Consider the following 20,052-nt stretch of genomic DNA (forward strand, 5'->3'; position numbering starts at 1 on the left):
ATAGTAAGCTTGAAGGGTCTGAAACTCACTAGTACCGATTGTATGCGTGATTGGTTCAACAAATCTTTTGAACACCTCGGTCTTTGTTCGCAAATCCCCTAAATAACAACCTTGAAACTTGCTAGTATCTATTGTCATCTTGGTTGGCTTAGCAAATATTTCGTACTCCTGGCCAGAACTGAAAGGGTTACTCGGTTCCGTAGTATAAGCAACACATGCGTCCTCTATTAGACAAACACTTGTGTAGACAAACACGTCTTGATACGATGGTCTTTGAACTAAGTCAGCAACAACCCTTATATATGGCTGGCCTACACAATAAACTAACTCATCATGAACCATATTGTCGAGCATGCTCATCGAGCAGACATACTCTTTCACGGTTACAACACGCTTTTTTGTTTGTAATCCGAACCAAGAATAACGTGACGGAACTTGAAACTCCATAGAATCAGCTACACTTCGAGTTAGCTCAAAAATCGAATCGAGTTTATAAACACAACCAAGGGAATTGCATGGTGCGTTGGAACCAGAACTGAACAAACAAATCGACCATGGTAATGCTCTCATAGATGCAGCACTCCTTTTCGATTGAAATTCAGCTAAATAACAACCCAAAGAATCTTTACCTTCGACATACTTTTCTCTGCTTTCTGGAGTTACCTTCAAGGAAGAATCAACTTCGACCTTCACATCGTCACAACCTTACTCCTCATAGTCATATTTGTCAAAAACAAGAGGTAAATTAAAATTCACAGAATAGTTGCCTTCCTCCTTAAAATCCTCGAAAGAGAATAAATTATCTTCTGGTTCTCTGACAACTTTTAAACAATTCACCTTGTTGCCCATATTAGATCGTCTAGATTTAGGGAAAATCAAGAGCCGAAACTTTGATACCACTTATGATACGAAAATTTATCCGAATTTCGAAAGTAGCGGAAGCAAGAACAATAGCAATACAGATACAAAATAACGAGAGCACAAAGACAATAAAACAATAACAATAACGTGAATAAGAACGAACAAAAAGGGATATTTGCTCAAAACAGACCTATACTTTGAACAACGGTGACCGATGTAGCAAAGCGCGTGCTAGTCGATTTAGTTTAAGCCTGAAAACGCGTCAGACAGAAACCGTTTTAGAACGAACGCGTCGAACCGGAGGCACAATTGCACGCAACAATAAGCTTCAATTTTAATATCAATATTCAACGGTGTAAATAAGAGCAAATTACAAGCCTTATATAGGCCTAAAGAAACTGACTTAAGTCCTAAACCACACGCTTAAAACTTTCCTAAACCGACCCGAATAATATTGCCTTAAGACTATTATTCTGAAACTAGGAAATAAACTGATTAGCCTAATATTTAACTTATTTCATCTTATTCTGAAATAAGAATAACTAATATAATAATAATAATAGTATTAAATAAGATGGCACTTTAACTAATTCTCGAGCTGAACCAAGTCCATTCGAGCTTTTTGGTGAGCTGCTGCTTGATGTCTATATATCGAATGCTATCTCATTCATTTCTTCATTTGAGCTCATCACTTTTTGATCAATAAGGTAAGTGATGTGACACATACAATGAGACACCAAATGTGATAGAGGATCCTCACTGCTTCCAATTACCATCATCTTAAAACCCATATTTTGATCGCGGTGATATGATCAACCCTAACCCATTAACTCCGACATCCTCCTTCCCCCAACTACCCATCAAACCCTCTTTTAACCTTATTCTAAAAAAGGGTTCATCGTTCCCCCAACTACCATCAAACCCTCTCTTAACCTCATAAATTCAGAATTTCCACCTCATAAAAAGTTTTTGCAAATGATTCAATTCCCTCAAAACTCCTTTAGGAATAACAAATATGTTGGCTCAATAAGTATATATAGAAGTAAAGACAAAATTAAATAAGACAAGTCTCCAAGTATAGAAAATTTCTTTATCACAAATCGTCTTACTCTCTCAAGGATTACGAAAACTTGAAGCTTGGGAGGACTATGCAATTTTTCTGTCCCAAATCTTGGGCTTACATGAAGGTTCGGCCCCTATTCACACAATCTTCTGCTTTGTCGAGAACTTCACGGGAAGCAGTAGTTCCCTCTTTTTCTCCTTCGGCCATGAATCATTATACAACTGTGGATATTTGTCACCTAGTAATTTGGTTAATTTTGATGAAGATGAAGTTGATTCTCATGAGGTTAATCGACCTCGTTTGTCACAAGATAAGATTTCCGATCACTTTAAGAAGGTTTACTAAGTTTCATTGACTGAAGGCGCCTTTTTTGACCAACTTGGGAAGGTCGGTCCTAACCCCTTGTCACGTCAAAGTCAGTTTGTTTGGTTGCAGGTTCCAAGAGAAAAGAGGAAGGCTCGATCCAATTTCACCATCATCCCCCGTTTAAAAAGCGTTGTGTTTGTGTTTTTGTTAATTTGGTTTGTAATATTAGTTATGTTAATTGTGTTTCTAGTAGTTTAGGGGTCTCTACTGCCCTCAGTTTGATTTGCAACGGGTTTGTATGTACTCGAATATCATGCAGTATATAAAAATAGTACACCTTTGTCTATAAAAAACTTAGGAGGTCATATTCAGTTACGTATTAAAATTGTCTTGGTGAAATAATGCTTGTTTCTTTGGATCACAACGAAATATTCAAGTACTGAAAAAACCTACTCCTTCCTGCCCAATTCATTGGTAACATTTACTTTTTTTGAGGTTAAACTTGGAAAACTTTGACCGTAAATTTCGAAAAAACCATGAAACCTTGAAAGACGAAACAAACATCTTTGGATTTCCAATGAAAAGTCTATTATAAGATATATTTTTTGTAGAAAAAAAACGTATATAAATGAAGAAAAATACGGTCAAAGTGTTGCCTCAAAAACCACCCAAAAATAGAGGTTACCAATAGATTTGATAAGAGGGAGTACTATTTAAGCACATGATATTTTTTCATCAGGGTATATATTGTTCCATTATTAAGAGACATAACCATGGTTATCAAAACCCCAAATTGATCCTATAACTTAACGTCGAATAGAATTTTGATCGATCCTGATCCCACGAATCTATCCAGAAAATCCTCCATCATTATTTGACTCCAATCGTACTAACCATTATTTATGATCATTCTTTTCCCCACAACGCCAGATCCGACCAACCATAGTTACGAAGTCTCTCGTCCCTTTTTTATTAAGATGGATTACATGTTACATATACACAAGTAAAACTTTAAAACTACTATAAATTATTTATTCGTGACTTAACCACCTAGTGAACTCGTTCTAACACTAATATTAACAATACTAGTTTAGATCCCGTGCAATGCATGCGCGGCATTTATAAATTTTTATGCATTGTTTATATTTAATTGATACCTCGTTAGTTTTTTAATTTCACCTTGATGTACTTTGAATTGAGAAAATAATCGATCTATAAAACTAATTATAATAATAGTTATAGTTTGCTTTATACGAAGTAAGTATAAATTAAATCATTTTCTTATAATAACACCAATGAAATATTTAGCAATTTGTAGCTTATGAGTTCATACAATTTTTTTTAATTTAAAGATTATATTTTGGCGTTTGATAAATAAATAAAAATTATAATTTCATGAAAATATTATATATCAGTGAAAATATTATATGTCAGTGAAAAGAATATAATTTTAATTAAAGAATAAAGGTTTAATGAAAGAAAATGTAATTTTATTTGTTTCCTTATTTAGATGGTGCATTTTTGAGGGAAAACATTTAAGTTTTTATTGTTTTAGTATATAGAGGATTTGATTTGATTTGATGAAGGTCATGTTTAGTAATTGAAAAATAAATAATAGTAGAAGCGGATTATAAATGACAGATTAAGTTAACAAGTTTGACTAATCACTAATATACTTCAATCGATAGATATAATTAAAGGTGTGTGGTAATTAGAAGATTAAGTTTGATTAAAAAATGATTGTATGTGTAAATACAAATACGAACATGTAAAGAACATCATCACTTGAAATATATTTATTTTAGAGTATACTAATGTCAATTCATTGTTAAATCGATTATTGCAGATTACAATTTGGTGGGTGGAGAAACATATTGTAAAATTGTAATTGAGGTCAAAGTCTATCATCACAGTATCCTTTAAAAGATCTAAATCTGCTAAAAATAACCTAATTTAATGTTTACGAAACGTTCACAAGATTTCACCTTTTAAAAAAAGAAACTAGATAAGAAAAAAATCACAAATAATAAATAAATACAATGAGATAAAGTGGATAGAAGGAATTTAGTCTTTCCGGTTTCAAAAGTAATTATTTTATATGATCATTTAGAAATGAAATAAGAGAGTAATATTTATCGATTGGGCTCTTTATGGACATCTTTTACTCTTTCATTAAGTTTTTTCTTTTGTTTTCCATTTGCATGCCCTTTTAGAAAACAAGTAAAACAAATTCTCCCTTCTCTTCTCCTGTTCTCCTCCTTTCACAAATTAATCAATATCTTACCAAATTCATCAATGATTGACTTAATTCATCCAGTAATCAAGTAATAACTGTAATTCCGTCAACAATACATTAAATTTTTTATACCAAAATGAGCTAGTTACAAATCCAATTACGCTAAATTTACAATTAGGGTGTAACTCAGTAAGTGGTAATTGGGGTGGTTGGGGTGGGCGTGGCAGGTAGTGGATGGTGGTGGCACGACGTCCGTTGCCAACACTGGTATCGGTGTTACTGGTGGTGGCAGGGTAGGGGCGGGGAAGGTTGTCCCATAAATTAAGGTTGGTTTTATTCCGTTGCCGGCGTTGGGGTGAGGCATAACGTCAGTCACTGGCGTTGGAGTGAGAAACGATGTCCGTCGCCGACAATGGTGCCGGTGTTGGTGGTGGTGGCGGCAGTGTGGGGTGCTGGGTAGAGAGTGTTGTCCCATGTACTAGTTTAAAATAAGAGTGGTATAATGGCCATTTACATTAATGAAAGAGTAAATTTCGTCCATAAATAAGCACCATCTTAAGACAATTATATAAGTTTTAGGTATAAAAGGCGGGTCAAATAATATCTTAAATAAAACAAGAGTTTGACATTCCTTAACATTTTTTTTCATTTATCAATTTGACATGTTTTAGATTTAAGACAAATACTTCCTCCGTTTCATATGATACGTTTGCTTTATGCACGTATGTCATGCTTGTTTTATTTTGTTCATATCTTTAGTTATATATCATTAAAAATTATAAAAATTTGATATTTTAATACACTCGCATAACTATCTTTTATGTTATACATTTGAAGTAGTTGTATTGAAAATTCTTCTGACCATGAATAATACACAATAAATAATTGAAAGAAGGGAGTATAAAGACACCCCAAAATTTGACCTGAGCAAAGAAATTGCCCTCAAACATAAAAGCCTCCTCATTTTGTAACCTCTCCTCCTCTTTCTCTCTCTGTGAGCTGCTCAGAAAAGAAAACAACAACAATAATAATATTAAGGAAGGCAGGCAGCAGCAGATTTAATCAGACACTCACAAACACACAAAAATGAGCAATAGCAATGGCGGTGTTTCTTCTTCAACTTCTAGGGTTTCGATCCCAAACAGCATGAAAAAAACTATCTTAAACATCAAAGAGATCGCTAAAAACCATAGCCAGGAGGACATCTATGCTATGCTTAAGGAGTGTTCTATGGATCCTAATGAAACTGTTCAACGCCTCCTTCATCTCGGTTCCTTCTCTCTCTTTTCTTACTTCTCTTTTCCTTTTCCTTTCTTTTCACTTTCATTTACCCATTTTTGTCTTTTAGGGGTTTTCATGACTTGATGAACTTTATTCTACTTTATGTGTTTTTTTTCGATTTGGGTTTGTCGTAGATTCCTGTATTTCTCAAGGCTGTTGTTTAAAGTCATGAATTTTATTGATGTTCAAGTTAAAAGGGCATATCTTGTTATCTACATTGTTTCCTCGATTCGTCTACTCCCTCCGTCCTAATCATTTGTTTACCTTTTTTTATTCATTGTGAGGAGGAGTATTTAATCAAAGCTAAACAAATGATTGGGACAGAGGGAGTATTAATTCGTATAGTAGCGGAATAGGGTGTTTTCCTTGTCGTTTTTTCGATTTCACTTTAGGGTTATTTGCTTTGTTGAAAAGTTCTAGTGCCGCAATTACAAATTTCTGAAAGATGAGATATTTCATGTGCTTATCCACTCATTTGTTGAACATAGTTGTTTTCTGCTTCTGCAGATACATTTCACCAGGTTAAAAGTAAGCGCGGCAAGAAAAATGAGGTATTTTGCATATGACTTGTCCCAAAACCTTTTAGGATTCTACTCACCGTAACTCTAATGACGTCAAGGCATGTGTGCTCCACCCGATTGTGCGTGTGAAGCAACATTTTTTCCCGGTTAATCTTGGCTTATAGTTCTGTGACAGCTCAATTAATCGGTATTGTTGTCAGGCAAACTGATGTAGTTTAGATGCTAACAAATGAAAAGTTTTACCCTTGATCTGCTAAACTGAATTTATTGTAAAAGATGATTGAAATTGTGACTATGCAGAAAAGAACTAGCTCTTCAAACTGTTAGGAAAAAAATATTAATAAATCAAAGCAAATAGTGTAATTAAAGGCTGAAATAAACTAAACTGATCGTGATGGAGTACCAGAATTTTTTCCAATGAAGTAGGTTATATTTGATTGCAGATTTCTATCGGATGTATTCATGGTTTTGTTTTATGTTCTGTTGATGCTGCTTTGGCATTTTACTCCAACTCTTAGGAGTACTATTACTGTGTTGTCGCAGGTTGTGAAGAGCAGACCAGGTGAAGATTCTAGGTGGAAACCTAATCATCATGTGCGAGGGCCTAGGGGTGCTCGAGTTAACACTTCTTCTCAGTATAGCTCTAGTGGTAATTCTTAAACTTTTTATAACCTAGTGCCGTTAAAATCCGTTCTGTTTTATAGATTCTTTTAAACTTGAAATTGAAATTTCGCTAAAGTATTGACTGTGGCTCTTACAAAACTTTCACCAGTATTATTCATTGACTGTAACTCCACCAACCGAGCTCACTGAGTGATTTTATATACTTTTTTGCTCGTAGATATGATCCACTGTGATTTTAAGCATATTCACCTCTCTATCTTTTTTGGGTTTTGTTGATCAAGTCCTGTATACTATATTGCTATTCCTAAACTTTTGATTAACATGCCGGCCTTTGTTATTCCTATCTTATACAAAGTTCCTCGCTGAACATAAATAAAATACTATTCATTTAATTTGGAGTTTTCATGCGAAGTATATTGAATTCTTATGCTTTACGTTCCATTGTTTTTAATTGATAAGATATTTCTTTCAAAAGGGTTCCATGATTAAATTGGTACGACCGTACAATCATACATTGTTGTGTTTCATTATTTATTATTATTTTTTTCTGTTATTTCTTTTATCCCTTCTGTTACATCTTCATAGTGGAGGATAAGCAATGCTGTTTCGTAGGGCAAGAATCATGCATCTTGATTATGACACCGACTAGTTCATCATGTATTATCCGTAACGCTTCATTCTTTGGCATCTTGTAAACACTTGCCGTTATTCTATGCTAGTAGAAATTGGTTGTTAGTTCACAATTTCACATATCTTGTTGATCTTGATCGGCGCTTGTTACTAATATTTACTTGCTTTCCGGTTTTAGATACTGGAGGTCGGTTGAGTAATTCCACTAGGAAAGAAAATGGAGGGGAAGAAGTTAGAGAAAAAGGTTTGAGGAACCCACCTGCTCCTGTTGTAAAGAAAGTAGATACTGTTCAGCCACATCATGTGGAGAAGTAAGTGTCTCCTTGCTTACAGTGATATATGATAATCAAGCAAATAGAAGGATAAGTTCAATGTGCATTTGGTCCTCTTTACATCAACAACAACAATGTATGTCAATGACTTCCGCAAATAGTGGGGTAGGAGACCGGGAGGGGGTTGGATGATGCATGTGTACCCGTAGCAAACAGAGAAGCAGTTAATGGACGGCCCTTGATGAAATGCGTCAATAATTGCATTGAATGAATGCCACTTCACAATAAAAATAAGGGCAACCAAATAGTCATTTGTTTTTTGCCATCACGGTCCAAAATCAATGAATAGTGAGTCTTTGACTACTCTAGGATTTGGATAAGTTCAGCGAGGATTTTCGTACTGCTTAACTAATAATTTATTTTACTACAGTTTGAATATAGTTTGTCTTTATGGCTTCTCTGCAGACCATTGCCTGTTCCGATGAACGCGCTAGTAAAGATGCCTAATGGTAATCTAGGCGGTGGGCATGATTTCAATCCCGATCGAAAAGATACCACAGCCACAGGTGCTAGTTTTGAAAGTTTATTAACTAGAACTCCCAGGGCTAGTGCTGAACATGTTCCCTCTGCTTCAAATCCCGTGCTAGTGCTCTTGGATGATTCCTTGATTCCTATGGCAGTTGATGGCACTAAACAGGAAGCAAGTGCTCACGGACCTGTTGATTCTGGTCTGGGTAGGACTGATTCTACAAGCAATAGTCATCCGAATCAATCTGACTCTCGAAATGTGGATAAATCTCCAACATCCCCATCAATGGTTCAGACAGAAGTTTACAAACCTGAAAATGTTTTGAGAGACTTGCCTGCGACTGAGAATAATCACGGTACTGACAGAATCTCTGTTGTTAAGCCTTCCTCACCTTGGGGTGTTGGCCCACTGCAAGGTAATTGCAGTCTCAGTAATTTTTTAGTGTATTATATTACTGACTTCTCATGTCTGATTATATTGAGATCAGATAGTTAGAAACTGCTGTATGTTGCTGTGTGACATTTGGTGCTCTGTGTCTTGCATGTGAACTTTATGTTGTTCAAACCATGGCATTGAATCTAGGCTGCGACACTAATAACAACCGAGCTATCAGGGTTTTAAGGGGTTACTTTGACCGTGTTTTAATGTGGTGTTGACCTCATTCACGGCGCAACATCCGAGATTAGAACATGGCTCCAATTTAAAATTTCAAGTCTCAAACCAAGATTTAGTTCCTAGGTGGAAACAGTTTAGTAATCCAGTGGGATATGGATATACGTGATTTGGGTTCTGAATCAAGACTTTCTTGATTTTGGCTCCTAGTGTATGGCACCATAGATTTCCTTCTCAAGCTACTACGGAGATCAAGGTCAACGTCATGTGGCTTAGGTGTTTATACTTTGGTAAACCTGGCTCTTGTTATGGTAGTTTTTCGAAGGCCAATGTTGTGATTGATTTGAAGATAGAAACTTATAATCTCTTTGATTAAAAAAATAATCATGTCAAAATTAATGGAGCTGTACATAATAGACAGTGGACAAAAAGTCCTCTTTGATAAAAAAATATTCGCGTCAAAACTGCTTAGCTCCTAATTAGGAAACCTTATAGTTTACCAGACAACCACCTTTGCCTGTTATAATTGCTGAGTTTGATTTTTCTGGATTTTTTTTGTTCTTTGCGTGTTAGGACTTGGGCCAGGTAGTTAATGAAATGTTATACTCCCTCCTATTCATTATATTCTTCCCTATTTCCTTATTCAGATTATTCGGGTTTTCTTCTCTATTTCCTTTTTGGGTTGATTTGTGTGGTCTAAATTAAATTACATGTGAGGTAGTGTGTTTTGTGTGGTCCAAATTCATTTTCTTATTTCTTGTGCAAAAAGGAAATGGGAAGAATATAGTGAATAGGAGGGAGTATTGAACTCCTGAATAGTTTTGTTATGGGTTTGTCTAAATACGATTTTCAAATAGACTGGTAATAGCTGTGTAATGATTTTGGTTGAAAAAGATTCGTTTGTAAATAATTCAAAAAATTTCAGGTGTGGAGGACGGAAACTCAAAACTAGTAAAGGTGAGATTCTATCAGGGCCAACATGTCATCATTCCTGATCACATTCAGGTCCCAGATGCTGTTAAGAATGCGTTAAGTTTTGGTAGCATTAATGCAAGTTTTGGAGTCAAAGAAAACCATCTAAAAAATGAAGACATTGAGAACTTACACTCTACTGCGGATGTAGCTCCTGGCAAAGCTATGGAAAACTTGTCTTTATGGTCAGTGAATATTAGCATAGTTTTCTTTCTGACCTTGCTCTGCTGGCCAACTTTTTTTTCTGATTTTGTTTAGAGTAGTTTATTTTGAAAAATATCTTGGCTTTTTTAATATGTCAGTATAGCTACAGTATAGCTACGGTATTGTTTCAAATTTGATTGACGACATGAAATGAGTATTTCTTAGTTAAAAATTATTCCCTCCGGACACCTATTTTTTTCCCATTTCAATATAATACTCCTCACATATATTAGAGAAATGGGAAGAAAATTATCGTCCGGAGGGAGTATATGATAAACAAGACCTTTACGAAAATGTAAGGGAAGTGATGTGGCATATGTGATAGATGTTATAGCTATCCCTGTAGTGTCTCCTAAGTTGAAATCAAAATTAAGCTATTGGATTCATGGTATTATCAGCCACAACAGTGCATTTCGACCAGATTTTCAAGATTTTAAACGCTGTGATTGCATTTTGAGGTAGTATTAGCCACATTTATAGTCGTATTTGTAGCAAGACAATCCAGATTAGGCTGTGAACCCGTGACTACCAATTCGGAGATCAAGTCTCAGATTTAGAGTTTATATTAGACTTACAAATTGCCGTGGCAACAAGGCATGTTCATTGCCCTTCCCATCTGCAAGTCATGTGAATGTTGTAGAGTTTCATTTGTCTTTATGAGTATGTTATGTTTCCTTGCATATAATATTGATTGACAACATTGTACTCAATTTTTTTTGTTTGCCCTAATGCTTCTGTGCATCTGTGGTTCCATGTGTTGAGCTACATTATGATCGTCTGGTTATCTAATGTCTTCCCTTTTTCTATGAGGGGTATCTATACTTGGGAGTTATGCTGCTTGTGCATTACTATTGATCCTGATTCCTGAGTCTGTTGCTTTATGGAAATTACGTGCAGTGATAAAGATGCAGCATCTCCTGCAATGCAAGCAGAGCACACAGATAATAAACAGCCCCAATCAGATTTGCCTGATGAAAATCCTCCCATAGATAGCCAAGTTTCCTCTTCTGATAATAATCATGGTCAGCCGAAGGACGGTAGTTTGCCTGCGGTGGGCCCACCCTTTCCAGTCATTCAAACTACTCCTAGCTATAGCTTTGGTTTCATGCCTCCCATGCTCGCGAATACCCTTTTGCAACCTGAACGATTTGAGTCTCAAGCTCACCTCTCAAGTTCGCTGGTATGTTTTAGTGGGGGCAGCTTACATCAATTTTCAAGCTTTTTTGATCCTGTTTTTTTCGTCTTTTAGCTCTTCTATTTTACTTTTAAAAGGATTTACGTTGAAGGCCTTTCTTAGTGGCGGAAGACTTCGCATCATATATTCTTATTACTTGATTTTGGTCGTGACTTAAATTTAGTCTGTCAATTACAGACTTACTGGCAACGGGTTTTGGGTCTTTGGAGAGTAATGTATGTTTGATACCAACATGTCCTCTATTTGTCAAACAATGGAATGTATGGAAAACATGTCACTTGGTTTGCCTACAAGCCCTCATTCTGTCACACGTATTATATATCGTATTTTGTCTGGAAAACCTGTCACTTGGGTTGCTCTGCAGAACCATGGGTTATGGATTGCTTGAAATTTATAGGATATTATATATCATATTTTGTGGGATATAAAAGCAATATGCTTTTTATGAGTGTGTATAACATAAGTTCTAGCTAGGACTAATTAGTAATATGCGGAGCCGCATTCACCTATGCTCGTTGTTCTCTTCCTTCCTCTTCTTTTCAAGTTTTTCTTCTACACTGTAATGAGATTCCCACCTTGGATGTCAAGTGGAAGTAATCATAATACTTCATGTGATGGTGTTTATATAAAAGGTGCAGTTCACTTTTGCGTTCTGAAAAGTGTGTACTTTAAGATGACATTGCATAGCCTATCAAGTAAAATGTTCCCTGCTTTGTAGCTTAAAAAACTTGGAAGGAGAAAGTCTGACCCTTTTTTTTGTCTATCCCTTTTAGTTAATTTATCTCCCGATTTTTCTTCATATTGACCCTTGTCCATCAATTCGTAGTATATATTTTTAAAGTAGTCAATGAAATTAGACTTCTTTGTAATTGTTTGCTACCAAGTACCTCCAAGTCTTCTGTTACAAGTTTATGGTTTCAATATTTAGTTATTTACTCTTTACCTGTTTTTTCCTAATATAAAAAAATAATTAGATCATTAGGCCTTCAAGACCTTAGCCTTGAGTGCTTTGGTCAGGTCCTTTGCATATTAGAAAATATAGGCTCGACATGATGAAAGTCCCTTACATTTCTGGCTCATAGAGTCATAGTCCCATATCTAATTAGATACACTTACACAATTCCACTTAAAAAGTAAATGGGTTGGAGCACCTTGTCTCTCACAAGTGACATTTTTAAATTTCCATCTACAAACTTTTGTATGTGATTTAAATGGATCAGATGTTTGACCAATTACATAAGAACTTCAAAACTTTAAATCACAGTAGTTGGGTGCAATGTTGATTAGATAGTAAGCTGGGTTGGAGGGAAGCAAAGTGGGGAGGGAAATGGAGTGATTAATTTTCCTTCCTATAAGTCAAATCCTTTCAAAACACGGAAAGATTATTCCCTCCCTTCCCTTTCCATCCTCAACTTGTCTTTAAACAAAGGGTAACAGTTACTATTAGTTATAGTCATAACCTGCCTAGCTATGTATTTTGGCTCATTTAACTGTTTGATCCTAAGTTATGACTTATTATTGTAAATTGCAGAGTGAAGGTTCGGCAACAGTTTCTTCTCCATCATTAACGCCGCCTCTAACACAGTCTTCTGGTGTAGGGCAGGCATCTGTGACTCCACAGCAAATTCCTTTATTTCGCCAACCCTATCCTCCTATTCATATTCCTTACGGCCACTATTTGTCTCCTTTTTATGTGCCACCCAATATGCATCAATATTATGGCCACACTGCATTCCCCCCTCCTCCCCCAACTAGCAATGTGTTTCTACCTCCACCCTCCGCTACAGCAGCAACAAAAACTACTTCTGCACATTATAAACCAGGAGTCAATGCTGGAAATCAAGCTCCTAATGGAGTGCCAGCTGGTTATGGGGTCTACAACTCTTCTCAGGCAGCTATGACATCTGGAATTCCGACCACAAGTGGAGATCTTATGCCTACTGTTTCTAAGGACAACTATATGTACTCAGGGCAGCAGGTTGGTTTTCCTATTTCTCTTGTATGTCAATTTTTGTTTCTTTTAATAGCTGAAGTTATATTGTTTTGTTGAACTGCTATGCTCTTTAGTATAAGTGTTTACTAAGTTTGACTATGATTATTTTGACTTTGAGCATTTAATGTGGTAGAGTTCTCTAGGGGACACTTGATAACACTTCGATGTTTGAAATTTGATCATTGTCAGAGAAATAAATGGGTTCAAAGTTCTGTTTTCAGAGCATTGCTCACAGCTTACGAGTTACCAGACTTAGGTGCAAGTCTTTTAATATAGTCCATGTCTGTGGTCTAAAGTAGTGTGTCAAGAAGTCTTAAAATAACTTAAGTTAGGGTTGAAAAGAGTGCCGTGCAGTGCTATATCGACATGTGACGTGTGGGAAAAGTAGTTTTCAAGTTACACAACTAACGGTTGGAATGGCTGGATTTGGTGGGCGCATTTATTATCTCTTCACTAATCTCAAATCTCAATTGATCCTCTTTATTTGTCTTATTGTTTCTCATCAGTTGTTGATATAAGTTTCTAATATTACTGCTTGGTTAATCAATTATTTTCTATTTCTGAATATGTTTCTGACTTCTTCACCATGTCTCGTTTAGTTAGGAGCCTCATGCTATATTGAAAGTCAAGAAATGGTTTATGAATACAGTACTTTATTGTCAGAAATGGATCTGTATTGTTGATTTGCTAGAGCTAGATTACTAAAACCTATAAATCCGGACTTCAATTTTAAAAGCTACGGAGTATAAATTTACCTTGACTTTGTATTATGTTTCGCTCTCCCTGTTGTTCATTTTTCCCTTTTCTATTTTTTTCGCATTTTGAGGCGTGTGTTCACCTATGGACGGTTCTAAAGGATGATTCATGTCAGCCGACCCCGAATCATTTTGGGATTAAGGCTCTGATGTTGTTGTTGTTGTATTAAATTGAAGTACTTGTTGCCTTGTGTATTTTATCCCGCTGCAATCTGACTGCGAACTACAATTACCGATTATCTTGATCCTCTATGTCTTCTCTCAAACATTTTGATCCTCTCCCAATGCATAGTTCATATGCCTGCTCCAACATCTCTTTTCTCTAACATCACTCATCTTTTAAAAAGCTTGAACTACTTGATTTTGTCAGCTGACAGCTACCCATGTGCTAAAGCATAGAACCTATAAATTTTAGTAAACCTACAAGATGTACTGTAGAGGACAGCCTTTAGAGAAGTGAAGTATTGAGAATAAAGATCGTCATGGTGAACAGGAAAGAAAGAAAAGAATGAGGTGGCAAAACCCATGTTTTTTAATAAAGAATAAATGTATATTTAAAAACAAAATTACGTAAATCATTTCTCCAAAGCTGTCCCCTTTTCCAGTGAGCAGTTGACAGTATATTGCCAATTAGGTTTGATTTCACACCAAGTTAAACTTATGGGGTTAATTTGCTTCAATTGATAGCTGCGGGGTTTAACTGCACATAGTGTCAAAGGTTTTGGTGCTATTTACTACGCTGCCCTTGTTGACACATGCATTTTGCTTATCTTCATGATGAATTTAGACAACCCCTGGGATCTTGAGCTGTCTACTTCAAGGTTCATCAAGATTCTGGGGTTAGGAAATCCACAAGGCATGCCATTTATTTCATAATAAAGCTAAATATATGTAATATTCGTACAATGATCTCACACAAGACTAACTCTTGTGCTTTTGTACCGTTTTTGTTTCAGAGTGAAGGTTCAACCGTCTGGCTTCCTACACCAGGCCGGGACCCAGCTAGCTTCCCACTGAACTCATTCTTAAGCCACTTTCCTCCACAAGGACATCAAGGTCCCTTTGCTGTTTATCACACCCTGCAACCTATGCCCACTTTAGCACCCGGTCTTCCACTTCTCCAGCAGTCTCAACCAGTGATTGGACCAGTCGACTCAGTGGGGCCACCTTCCAACGGTTATCAGTCACACATCAATTGGAACATGTAGTTTTAGGGTAAGGCATTTAAAGCACAACTATACTTGGTACATTGACTAGAGTCACCAATACCGTTGAAGCCTTCAGAGAAGAGAGCCTATACTCCGGCCTGCTTGATCAGAGTGTAAATATCAAACCTGTGGCCGTGAATTTGAAACAAGATAGGTAAGTAGTTTTTGTCGTAACGAGCCCATTCATATACAATCCTTTCAGCATAGTATAGTAGTTAGCGGCTTCCATTTTTTCTCTTCAATATTTTGCGAGGGTCAGAGGGTAATAGGAATTTAAACAAGTATGAGTTGGCAGCTTTACTTTTAGGAAAAAAACTCGCCTATGTATTGAATTTCGGTGAATTAATGTTTGTAATTGGTAGTGGGAAACCAGGTAACTTTTATTTGAACATGATGGCAAGATGTTGTTTGCACAACATTCTTGCCTCTTACCCAGCGGTAGAGATTTCTTTTCTCATCAACAAAGGCGGAAGGAGGGGGGGATAATAGGTCGATTACATGTCCCAAATGGCGTCTTATTTCCCGTTCAATTACCTTTTTGATTTGCTACTTCTAAGTTATAATTACAGAAATTTAAGAATTCCAGAGAACCCATTGTAACTATCCTTTGTGGAAGTTAGAATTACCTGAGAAAGCAATTTGGGGAGGTGATGATCTTCATATTTGTTATGAAGGTGGGGTTGTTTGGAGTCAATGAGTTGTTGAATTGCAGTTTGAATGAGATCTATCTTGGTTTTTCCATTTTTTTAGTACAAAATGTTTTGTTTTGATAAATGGTTAGTGGGTTGACTCTAGCCTCCCCTAAAATAATCCCAAATTGTTTGTTGAACAATAATCTATATCACGAATGATTTGGACCAAAACAAAATGAATAAGCTTGACATTATTCATTTTACATAATTTTATGTAATACCTCTTTACTAAGACTAACTATTTCAAATTAATAATTATTGAAAATGAGTTAACATAAAAGTAAGTTATACCATGTATTTTTAGCTAACTTGAAATAACCGGCACCGACCACAGGAAAGGAAAGATTATGGTTTCTATATGTCTATTTAAAACAATATGCCAATTCAGTTACCTTGTGTCATTTTTATATCTCTTAGAGATTGCGTTGCGAGTTTCGAAACATATTTTCCCGGGGCAGCGGTATTTGTTGATTATCTGAATCCGGACAGATTTTTTTTCTGAACGCTTATTTATAAAACCATTGTCTATAAATGGCTATTGGATTTTCAGATCCACTTTAAAACAACATAGAATCTAAATTACAACTTGTTTCGTCTACAATTAACACGATGCGAAAAAAATCTTAAGACTTCTAAATGTCTTTTCATCAACACAAATTCTCATTGAAAATTTACATATGTCAAACAAGACGGATACCATTTCACAAAATACCCACTTTTTTCTCTCGCAACACTATTGTTAATTCCCCTTTTCCACTAACTCATTTTTTACCATTTTATCTGTCAGAATACAAAGAGAATTCATGAGGAGACCAATTGTTTCATCAAACCATATGTCAATTTGGATACGCTGAGTTATTATTATATGTCTTACAGAGATTGCAACCAAATTTCAAAATTATTTCGGGACCGAGTTGACCCGAAAGCGTGAAAATAACCTTTAAAATAAGCGGTTTTCATCTATTTTCAAATACAGTTTTGCTTAATGGTTATCTATAGGGCCATTTTATGTTTACATGACTCCCGAGTGCTCAGATACCTTTTAAATCAACATAGAATAGAGAATACAACTAGTTTCGTCGATTACAAACATGATTCCAGAAAGTAGGATTAAGGTTTCTAAATGTCTCTATTTTAAACAATATGTCAATATAATTATCACGTATCTACAATATAAAATTTTGTGCGGTCGCTTTATTTAGCATGACCCTCTGTACGATTTCAAGACATTTTTTTTCTCCGGCACTCGGTAATCCTGAAAACCGTGTATTTTAACTTCAATTTGAGTTGTTCGAGAGGTCGTATCGGACCATGTTATTTTTCTCCCGGTTTTTCTTCCACATTTCCGGATTACTTCCGGAGTTACCCTACTTCAATTTGAGCCTTTCGGGAAGTCGTACTGGACCCTGTTTCTTTTTCTCCCTGTTTTTTTTATCACGCGTCCGAGGTCATTTCAGGAGTTAACCTATTCGATTTCAGCCTCGGATAACGAGTCTTAATACATTTTTCACGATTATCTAAGGTTCGACGAATGTTGGTTTATGGCATACCGGCACTCCCAAATGTCTTCCGTTTCTACTCAAATGCTGCGTGGCCGCTTTATCTGACCCGAGTAACGTTTTACGCAATTTCCGGAGAATTTTGTTTCGGTACCCTGGAATCCCGAAAAACCGTGTATTATACACTTCAATTTGAGCCGTTCGGGAGGTCGTACGGACTCTGTTTGTTTTTTCTCCGGTTTTTTGATCACGCGCCCGAGGTCATTTCGGAGGTAACCGATTCGACTTGACTTGATCGGATAGCGAGTATTAATATATTTTTCACGATTATCCGAGGTTCGACGAATCCTAGTTTATGGCATACCGGCACCCCCAAATGTCTTCCTTTGCTACTCAAATTTTGCGTGGCCGCTTTATCTGACCCGAGTAACTTTCTGCGCGATTTCAGGAGAATTTTGTTCAGTACCACTGGAATCCCGAAAACCGTGTATTATACACTTCAATTTGAGCCGTTCGGAAGGTCGTACCGGACCCTGTTTCTTTTTCTCCCGGTTTTTTTATCACTCGTCCGAGTTCATTTCAGGAGTTAACGAATTCGATTTTATCCTCGGATAATGACTATTAATACATTTTCCACGATTATCCGAGGTTCGACGAATGCTGGTTTATGGCATACCGGCACCCCCAAATGTCTTCCGTTGCTCCTCAAATTTTGCGTGGCCGTTTTATCTGACCCGAGTAGATTTCTGCGCGATTTCGTGAGAACTTTGTTCCCCTGGAATCCCGAAAAACCATGTATTATACACTTCAATTTGAGCCGTTCGGGAGGTCGTACCGGACCCTGTTTCTTTTTCTCCCAGTTTTTTTATCACGCGTCCGCGGTCATTTCAGGAGTTAACCTATTCAATTTCAGCCTCGGATAACGAGTATTAATACATTTTTCACGATTATCCGAGGTTCGACGAGCATACCGACACCCCCAAATGTCTTCCGTTGCTACTCAAATTTTGCGTGGCCGCTTTATCTGACTCGAGTAACTTTCTACGCGATTTCCGGAGAATTTTGTTCCGGTACCCTGGAATCCCGAAAAACCGTGTATTATACACTTCAATTTGAGCCATTCGGGAGGTCGTACCGGACCCTGTTTTTTTTTCACCCGGTTTTTTATCACGCGTCCGAGGTCATTTCAGGAGTTAACCGATTCGATTCCAGCCTCGGATAACGTGTATTAATAATTTTTTCACGATTTTCTGACGTTCGACGAATGCTGGTTTAAGGCATACCGGCATCCCCAAATGTCTTCCGTTGCTACTCAAATGTTGCGTGGCCGCTTTATCTGACCCGAGTAACGTTTTGCGCGATTTCCGGAGAATTTTGTTTCGGTACCCTTGAATCCCGAAAAACCGTGTATTATACAATTCAATTTGAGTCGTTCGGGAGGTCGTACCGGACCCGGTTAATTTTTCACCCGGTTTTTTGATCACGCGTCCGAGGTTATTTTAGGAGGTAACCGATTCGATTTCAGCCTCGGATAGCGAGTATTAATACATTTTTCACGATTATCCGAGGTTCGCCGAATGCTGGTTTATGGCATACCGGCACTCCCAAATATCTTCCATTGCTACTCAAATTTTGCATGGCCGCTTTATCTGACCCGAGGAACTTTCTGCGCGATTTCTGGAGAATTTTGTTAATTGTACCACGGAATCGAAAAACCGTGTATTATACACTTCAATTTGAGCCGTTCGGGAGGTCGTACCGGACCTGTTTCTTTTTCTCCCGATTTTTTATCATGCGTCCGAGGTCATTTCAGGAGTTAACCGATTCGATTTCAGCCTCGGATAACGAGTATTAATAAATTTTTCACGATTATCTCAGGTTCGACGAATGCTGGTTTATGGCATACCGACACCCCCAAATGTCAACTCAAATTCTGCGTTACTGCTTTATCTGACCCGAGTAACGTTCTGCGCGATTTCCGAAGAATTTTGTTCCGACACCCTGGAATCCCGAAAAACCGTGTATTATACACTTCATTTTGAGCCGTTCGGGAGGTCGTACCGGACCGTGTTTCTTTTTCTCCCAGTTTTTTTATCACACGTCCGCGGTCATTTCAGGAGTTAACCTATTCGATTTCAGCCTCGGATAACGAGTATTAATACATTTTTCACGATTATCCGAGGTTCGACGAATGCTCGTTTATGGCATACCGACACCCCAAAATGTCTTCCGTTGCTACTCAAATTTTGCGTGGCCGCTTTATCTGGCTCGAGTAACTTTCTACGCGATTTCCGGAGAATTTTGTTCCGGTACCCTGGAATCCCGAAAAACCGTGTATTATACACTTCAATTTGAGCCGTTCGGGAGGTCGTAAATGGGACGGACCTGTTTCTTTTCTCCCGGTTTTTTTTATCACGCGTCCGCATGTCATTTCAGGAGTTAACCGATTCGATTTCAGCCTCGGATAACGTGTATTAATAAATTTTTCACGATTATCTGAGGTTCGATGAATGCTGGTTTATGGCTTACCGGCACCCCCAAATGTCTTCCGTTGCTACTCAAATGTTGCGTGGCCGCTTTATCTGACCCTAGTAACGTT

The 20,052-nt window shown here is 37.0% G+C and overlaps 1 protein-coding gene across 4 annotated transcripts; it reads left to right on the plus strand.

The window, feature by feature from the left end:
* Window positions 1-5,261: 5,261 nt before the first annotated feature.
* LOC141619786 (GBF-interacting protein 1-like) lies at window positions 5,262-15,697 on the plus strand. Of its 4 annotated transcripts, none has more exons than XM_074436806.1 (10): window positions 5,396-5,736; window positions 6,255-6,298; window positions 6,812-6,917; window positions 7,701-7,833; window positions 8,260-8,360; window positions 8,475-8,738; window positions 9,861-10,092; window positions 11,009-11,291; window positions 12,838-13,284; window positions 15,011-15,697. In XM_074436806.1, the coding sequence occupies exons 1-10, from the start codon at window positions 5,553-5,555 to the stop codon at window positions 15,260-15,262; spliced, it is 2,046 nt and encodes a 681-aa protein (XP_074292907.1). In that variant the 5' UTR covers window positions 5,396-5,552; the 3' UTR covers window positions 15,263-15,697. The 4 variants fall into 4 exon arrangements, with proteins under 4 accessions (XP_074292905.1, XP_074292907.1, XP_074292906.1 ...); XM_074436807.1 differs by having other exon boundaries at window positions 5,407-5,736; window positions 12,910-13,284; XM_074436804.1 differs by having other exon boundaries at window positions 5,262-5,736; window positions 8,260-8,738.
* Window positions 15,698-20,052: the final 4,355 nt, after the last annotated feature.

The sequence above is a fragment of the Silene latifolia genome, chromosome X, assembly GCF_048544455.1.
Source record: "Silene latifolia isolate original U9 population chromosome X, ASM4854445v1, whole genome shotgun sequence".
Classification (NCBI taxonomy): domain Eukaryota; kingdom Viridiplantae; phylum Streptophyta; class Magnoliopsida; order Caryophyllales; family Caryophyllaceae; genus Silene; species Silene latifolia.

Excerpts from the sequence above, each read along its gene's own strand:
- LOC141619786 (XM_074436804.1), top strand. The coding sequence starts at position 5,553 with ATGAGCAATAGCAATGGCGGTGTTTCTTCTTCAACTTCTAGGGTTTCG. Across the intron at positions 11,292-12,837 it reads CTCACCTCTCAAGTTCGCTG|AGTGAAGGTTCGGCAACAGT; the intron begins GTATGTTTTAGT and ends TGTAAATTGCAG. Across the intron at positions 13,285-15,010 it reads ATATGTACTCAGGGCAGCAG|AGTGAAGGTTCAACCGTCTG; the intron begins GTTGGTTTTCCT and ends TTTTTGTTTCAG.